The sequence below is a fragment of the Plasmopara halstedii genome (assembly GCF_900000015.1).
Source record: "Plasmopara halstedii genome assembly, contig: Scaffold_1651, whole genome shotgun sequence".
NCBI classification, from domain to species: Eukaryota; Oomycota; class Peronosporomycetes; order Peronosporales; family Peronosporaceae; genus Plasmopara; species Plasmopara halstedii.
In genome coordinates this window covers 237,112-244,593 of record NW_020188562.1, presented here as the reverse complement: position 1 = coordinate 244,593, position 7,482 = coordinate 237,112, and the positions used below count along the sequence as shown (strand labels likewise).

At 41.2% G+C, this 7,482-nt stretch overlaps 2 protein-coding genes across 2 annotated transcripts; both read left to right on the top strand.

The window, feature by feature from the left end:
- Positions 1-3,012: 3,012 nt before the first annotated feature.
- PHALS_14828 (uncharacterized protein) lies at positions 3,013-4,096 on the top strand. The gene has a single exon (XM_036407088.1). The coding sequence runs from the start codon at positions 3,519-3,521 to the stop codon at positions 3,717-3,719; it is 201 nt and encodes a 66-aa protein (XP_036263348.1). The 5' UTR covers positions 3,013-3,518; the 3' UTR covers positions 3,720-4,096.
- On the top strand, positions 4,096-4,419 carry PHALS_01924 (uncharacterized protein; the record flags this gene model as incomplete). Its single annotated transcript, XM_024716407.1, has 1 exon — positions 4,096-4,419. One exon carries the CDS (start codon positions 4,096-4,098, stop codon positions 4,417-4,419), a length of 324 nt encoding a protein of 107 aa, XP_024582009.1.
- Positions 4,420-7,482: the final 3,063 nt, after the last annotated feature.

Genomic DNA, 7,482 nt, shown 5'->3' with positions numbered 1-7,482 from the left:
CCCAACCCAACCATTCCGCTGATAAAGCGTTTGCGGAGTTTCGTTGCTCTTCAACCAGAACTTGTGCAGTAGCCATCTAGAGAGCTTGAACATGCCGGCGTTCTCCGCATGATTACTCAGCCTTTCTAACGTCTTCGAACTGAAAATACCACGTTCTTCCTTATCCTGATCGGCTGTGGTGACGGATCGTAGTAATCTTTTGCGGGGTTTTGTCTTTTGTTTTGTATCAAGTTTTGAGGCTTCAGTAGGTGTTCCATGTGACAGCACCTCGAGAGTAACTATGAAAGTCATACTGATCATAATTATCGCAGAAAATCGTCTCATGCTGGTAGGTCCTACACACCCGGACGCTAAAGTAGAAATGGACGAATAATTGCGGTGCAAGAATCATTGGACTGTGGTGACTTTGGTACGTTCGGTTGTATTTCATAATGGCCACAAACCAGAGACCTGAATTTCTTGAAGACCATGTTGTATTTTTGTCTATTTCACCGATGAAAAATTCCGAAGCAAATGTTATAACTCATAAGCAAGCTTTCGGCTGTTGGATGATTCTTTTGGGCATAGATAATAGCATCACATGGTGAATATAAGACAGTTTTCCTCACACTTGTCCTCTATTTCTCATGAGAAAGTACGCTAGATAAGTTTTGACCTTTCAGTGCTCTGTAACTTGCCTAATTTATGTTCTTTTTGACCATCGAGTTTTGTTACATTGCTAGGAGATTACACAAACAAAGATTTATTCACCATCGTGTTGTGATAGTTACGATATGCACCTATTTAGGTGCTTGTCAGCGACGATTGGATTAAGTGATTTGCATTATGTTACCAAGGGCATCGATTAGAATTTCAAAGCACCGTATGGTTCGAAGGAAACTTCAAAATTTTCTACTATCAAGATACAATTGCAAAAAAACGTGCTTCGTTATGAGTCAGTAACAGCACTGTATATACGTACACATGAAAAAGCCTTTACCAGTATTTCCAAGCTGGTGTCTCGATACGTCAAGAGCTTGCTTGCTTACCACGTCAAACAATTGCTTCAACGCGCGTGGAATATTCTAGTACTAGCATGAATCGTCCGCTGCCCGTTCACGTAATTTACAACTTTTCTTGTTCTGTACCACTCTTGCCCGATCCGAGGCTATTTGTATCCGTTTACGCACCAACGTGGACCGATACTGTGCGGGTCAAATTTTAAACGGACGTAAACTTCTCTCGAGAGATCGTACCTACTAGATATTTCAGTCGTAAAATTGCTACCACCACTGTCGTTCCATTTCCCATCCCTGGACCCGACAGCACGCTTGAATTCTTCGTGATACTTTCAATCGCTCTCACTTTCCAGCATCATAACTCTGTAGCACAAACGCATGTTGCTTGAGCGTACTTTCCGTGTGCTTTGTACTGTACCTATTACTTACCGATGTTTGTGCTTGACCTGGTCATCCAACGCTGCGATTTTTTTGCTGCATCTTTCAAAACTCAGGACTGAGTCCTCCATTTGACTACATCACTCCCTAAGTGATGCATCTGGAATTGTTCTCTTATACCATTTTTTTAACTCAATTTTTTATTTAGACGAAATTCCAGTGAATCGCACCACAATGAAGCTTCATACTAATCAGGTAAGAGAGTGTTTACATTACAAACTCACTTTTGTGCCTTTTTGATCGCTCATACATAATTCTTTTACCGACCAAACTGCTGTTACTAATGTCTGTATACTAACAAACGTCATATACAACGTAATGCACGACTAAAGTGAAATGTTACATCTCATGCAGTGAATAAAAATGTTCTGCTGCCTAGTGCGGTGCAATAACTACTTTTGCAGTTTCGTGCAGCCACGTGGATCAAGCGCAGACAAGACCCGTCATCAAATCTCACAACAGGGTGACCCGAACAACGTTCATTGCACTCTTTGGGAGCAAGATGTATGTGAGATCTGTAGTGATGGGAGAAGCTCAATTTAGTATGTACAAGATGTACTATGGGGGCTTACACGGAGCTGTTCACCACCCACTTCAGCGGTGGTAGTAGTGTGATGATCTGGGCCGGTATGAGCGTCTGTTAAAACCGCACGTACGGCATCCTCTCGGATACCTTCAGCGAAAACCTTCCCAAAAATTACCTGTTTTCAACAAATTAGCCGTCTGAGATTCATTACCGAAGCCATGGACATAATGACATTCAAGTAGTCCGAAGTTTGGTCAGAAGTTATTTTATGGTCGACCTCAATTCGACAAAAAGGAGGATTCTCGAAGATCAAATTATCCTGAGATCAACTCAAGCTATCTACATGACTCGTAAATGTCATGCCGACACGCATGAAACAGAGCTGGCTCAAAAATGGTAGCCTTTCTGACAGCGAGCAAAATAATTTTGTGGTTCTTGAAAAACTATCTAAATGTAGAGTTTATAAATTGGTATCTGTGTTATATCGCATAAATGGTTTTGATGTCCACTTACTTAGCCGCAATATTGTTCGCATTAGTATCTTAAGTGTTGAGCGCCAAAAGTTTGTTACGGAAGAACTTTAATGATGCATCTGCTGCTGTAACGGGTAGCATACTGTGTCAACAGTCCAATTCGTTGAAATATCTGATGAAATATACAAATATAAGAGGAAGATCTAAATTGAGCTCTTTCGTTGATACAGATTACGCCGTCACATATACATCTTATTCACAAAGAGTGCTGAAAATGCTGCACGGGCCACCCTTTTGAAGAAGCTTGATGAGTAGTGCTGACCTGCGCCTTGTCCACATGGCCGCACAAGAAATTTGTCATGATAAGACGTATTATTTTACCATATGTCTGGCATAATGTTGCTTGGTATTTGACATTTGTTAGTTTCGACCGATAAAGGAATAATATCAAGTATTTAGAGCAAGTTTGTCATGTAAAACCTAATATTTGCAGTTACAAAACCAAAAGTTGTGTGCTATCATTTATCGCCATCTGATTTCCTAAAAAAGAAAACTTTTTGATGCGATTTGCGCTTCAGTCCAGTCTTGCATAATGAAGCACTCCGCTTCGTGTGCAATTGAAAGAGCGGTGCGGTACTGAATTGAGCTTGGAAAATTGATAGAAGAGGACGAGCTATTACAGTGCTAGAGGCTGCACCTAGGGAGTAATGTAGTCAAATAGAGATCTGTAGTTAGTCGTACGATTCAGAAGTTTCGAAAGGCGCAGACCGATGTTGCAGCATTGAATGACCCGTCCAAATACAAGCATCGTGAAGTAACGGGTGCAGTACAGAGCTGTAGGAGTACACGAGAAGAGCGCCAAAGCGATGAGGGTCTAAGCTACAATAGATTTATATTGCTAAAATGAGGTTTGATTGATTATGTTAAAAGTGTACTTTCGTGTAAATTGACTAGACAGATGCGCTAACGTTAAAAAAATTCTGGCCACGAGCTCTCGATAGATGATTACGCTCGATGAATGTTTGAACCGCATAGTGCGCAGCGAGAGATAGGTGCGCGTTGTTGCGTAATCGTATACAAATTATGCGATTTAGCGTCGGATCGGGCAAGACAAGTACACTGATGGATACAGAACAAGAGTCTTTAAAACATCTCGTGAACGGACAAATGGTAAATGGTATTGCTGGAACGATGCCACAGGCGTTACAGCATTTCTTAACATTCGAGCTTGTGAACTTATTTTTATTGACAACTCATCATTCAAATTACCGGAAGAAAACGTAAGGGATGTGTCAAGAAATTCAGCAAATCTGTTGTTAGCTTGTTGCCATTACGAAATACAATCGCACGTACTAAAGTCCGTGCATTCCAATGGTAAATTACACCACAACTATTTGTCTATTCCTGCTTTAGCGTCCGGGCGTGTAGGACCTACAAGCATGAGAGGATTTGCTGCGGTACGTATGATCACTGTTACTTTGACGATTATTTTCGAGGTGCTGTCACATGGAACACCTATTGAAGCCGCAAATCTTGATACAAAACAAAAGACAAAACCCCGCAAAAGATTTCTACGACAGCCGATCAGGTAAATGAAGAGCGAAGTCTTACTGATCCAGGGACGTTAGCAAGGCTGAGTGATCGTGCGGATAACTCCGGCATGTTCAAGCTCTCTAAATGGCTACTGCACAAGTCCTGGTTGAAGAGCAACGAAACTCCGCAAACGCTTTATCAGCGGAATGGTTGGGTTGGGAAAAAGGACGATGAATTGATGAGGGTCGATCCAGAAAGGTTTCGCAAATACAGAGGATATGACGATCGTTGGATGAAAGCCAAAACCAAGAAGGGAGTGTACCTCGAAGTAGAATTTCCAGATTCAAAGAAAAAGTCAACGCGAGAGAGCAAAAAAGTTCAGCCATATAAGCCAAAGCAAAGGGGCAAAAAAGCTCCGTTACATGTAGATAAGGTAGTTTATGTTTCTTAATGCACATCTTTACCGAAGTATAGTTGACATCAAATAGAGGCAAAGGCATTATTCAAGTGCTTCTCCTTGATTTCTTAGATGACTGAATTATCAATAAGTGAAAGTCGCTTGACAATTGTAAGCAACGAGTGCGTACAGCAAGTAAACGCAAATTCAAGCACATTTGATGGCTACAATGGTCAATGGATCTCTTACTAGGCGTGTGAACAAATTGATTTTTTCCATGGATATTGATATTGTCTTCATTCGACCGTGCGGCAACATCTCGACTCCTTTCTGTACGTTCAACGAACGTAGTAAAATTTCACTCTGATGCTTTAATTGTTTGGTCTAAAAATGCTTTTTAAAGGTGCGATTTCAAATCTTAAGTACAGAAAAAAATAAGTCGCTGAAATTCGCTGCTGAAACACGATATTTTACATATCACGTTTGTAAATGCAAGTGCAGAAATAAGCAACAAAAAGTAGAACAGTACACTTCAATAACTGGTATCCTTCCCAAAAAGATTCAGACAAATGTATTTACTTCATATATGGCGATTGTTTCAGCTTCTGATCGGAATATTAAAGCTGTTATCCAAGCTGCTGCCAGCACATCGATCCCGGAATTTCTTATAGCGCGGTGCAAGTGCGTAAGAAACTATTGTGAAAACGTAGAAAGTGTGCAGAGGAAATGAGATGCGAAAGACAGAGACCAAGTCCGCGCGTTTCGCACGGGGACATGTCAGAAGCTCAATTGAATCTTCAAGTGGTCTTGAAAAGATCGAAAAATTCATCTAATTAAGATTTTTACGAACAAAATAGTCCTTGCTATGATGTGGCACAGAATACCATGAGCGATGGATCAATGAGTAGTAAAACTGTGTTGCACCCACTTCACATTCATTAAGTTTTGTGAGTCATGAAATCAAATCAGCTAGGAAGCTGAAGCGCGTTTTGAGCTGTTTGAACCGCGTGACGTCTGATGTTTAGGAAAATACTACTCAAATAATGAAGTAGTCATATTGTCAGTGTCTTGAGCAAATAGTGAACCGCAGAGGCAGTAGTTAGGTGCGAATTCGGGATTAGACGTGAAAAAAAATGAACTTCGATCAGGCGCCAACTTGCAACGGTATGTCGCGGCTCCCGGAGCTCCTGGTTTTTCCGATGGAATCTACTAGTTTAATTATATGCAGGGGGGACCACATATTAGTTTTAATGAAACGGATGGGTTTTGTGGCCTCCAGGGTTCAGTCTCATGAAAAGCAGTCAAAGTAATTTAGGGTTGCAAAAGGTAGCCCGATTGTATTACATATGGTCCATCCTTGACACGACTTGGCGTCTATGCTGGGTCAGCACTATCCTGCGATGTGCTTGAATGCAAAGCAGTGATTTATAACGGCTTGTGTTACGCCATTGATTGGGACAGGTCGCAAATTTGCGTTTAACTGAATAAATGAGGTAGTCCTAGGGAATGTTTACTCGTCCTCAAAACTTCAGGTAGGTGCTCTCTTCGAGCATTAAAATTTCTTCTTTGGGGTGTATAAATGATTGCAAGTTGACTAATTTAAAAAATAGGTATGGTGAGTAAAAAGGAGGAGCTGAGCTCATTAATGAGTTCATCATTAAAGACGCTTACCAAGTCAGCGGTCTGACGCCATAAACGTGCAGCTGAAAAGTTTAGTATGAGAAAGAAATTTTTAACTCGGCACCAATTTTCTGCCTTAGATGAAACAACAACAAGTAGCAAACTTTGCATACTAATAAGAATCCGAATGCAGTCACTTTTCGACGCTGCTTCGACTTGCAACACGAATACCAGGGTCACTTGATAAACGATCAAAGCCATTACCCATTCGCACAAAAAAATTGCATGTTTGTGAGATTGATTGCACACTTACAGTGCAAGTTCTGCCGACGTAGTACGGTCCGTAATAGATATTTAAGAACACGAATGGGTTTTGTTGGGGCGGGAAAATAGAAGAGGTTTTCAAGTCTACGCCTGGAATGCTGTAACGTTGCCATAGCCTGTGATTTACTCTAAGCTGGTACCAATAGGCATGAAAGCGTGGTCATGTCAATTTCAAGCTGCTGTAAGATATCTCTGCCTGCTATTCTACTGCTACTTGTATAGTTTATACTCTCGTCAAATTCTGAGAAATTTGGCTCGGTGTATACAGATCAGGCGTCATTGTGCATTGCGATGCCGTCTTTACATCACTCGCAGTATACGTTATCTCAATCTTATAAACTGTCAGGTTTCAGCTGACTTAGCCTAACGTGATATCGGTGCGCTTCAGACAATGGACTGGCGGATGTCACGATGATGATGTCGCCGATTGATGAGGCGATACGTACAGTATATAAATCGACGCATTTTGTATTGCTTTGCTAAAGGTTTGAGAAACTAGAAGCGCTGAGCTCATATGACGATATATAAAGACTCCTCATTTATCGCATAGAATGGCTCGAAGGTTTTTCCGCACTCCGATATTTGCTATACCACATCACTAACCAATTTGATACTCATCGTGTGGTAATAAACGATAAGAATGTCAAGTACGAGAGACATGCTGCGCCGTTCGTTGACCACATCGGTCAATGAAAGAGATAGAGTTCGGTATTTTCTGTGAAACGGTGTTTCAAGGGACAAGCGCTTATGTGCACACATATGAAGCTCGTCAACAAATTCGACCCCGCCGCATGCGTCATCATGTTTGGCCAGTCTGCGGATTCGGCAGAATGTAGCCCATTAGTGCGGATTTTCTTGTTTCTCAATGAATGTATCTTATGCTCGACCTAAATCTCAACGCAGTGAATTGGCTTCGTAACTCCTGCAGTGTTAGCATCCCAGTCACACACCAGAAAACCTCTATCTTTGTAACCTACCACGTATTATAACACGAATTTGTTTGCATTTTTATGCTTAGATAATCTACACCTATCCATAGTTAAAGGACGTCTATATTATAGACAGGATACTTATCAATTTGCTTGGCTAAATAATCTATGCTACTGTACTGTATAGTTTTTTTTTTACCGGTTTAGCCGACATTTTTGGCCAAACAGCGGTCTTGTAGGGTTC

Excerpts from the sequence above, each read along its gene's own strand:
- PHALS_14828 (XM_036407088.1), top strand. The coding sequence starts at position 3,519 with ATGCGATTTAGCGTCGGATCGGGCAAGACAAGTACACTGATGGATACA.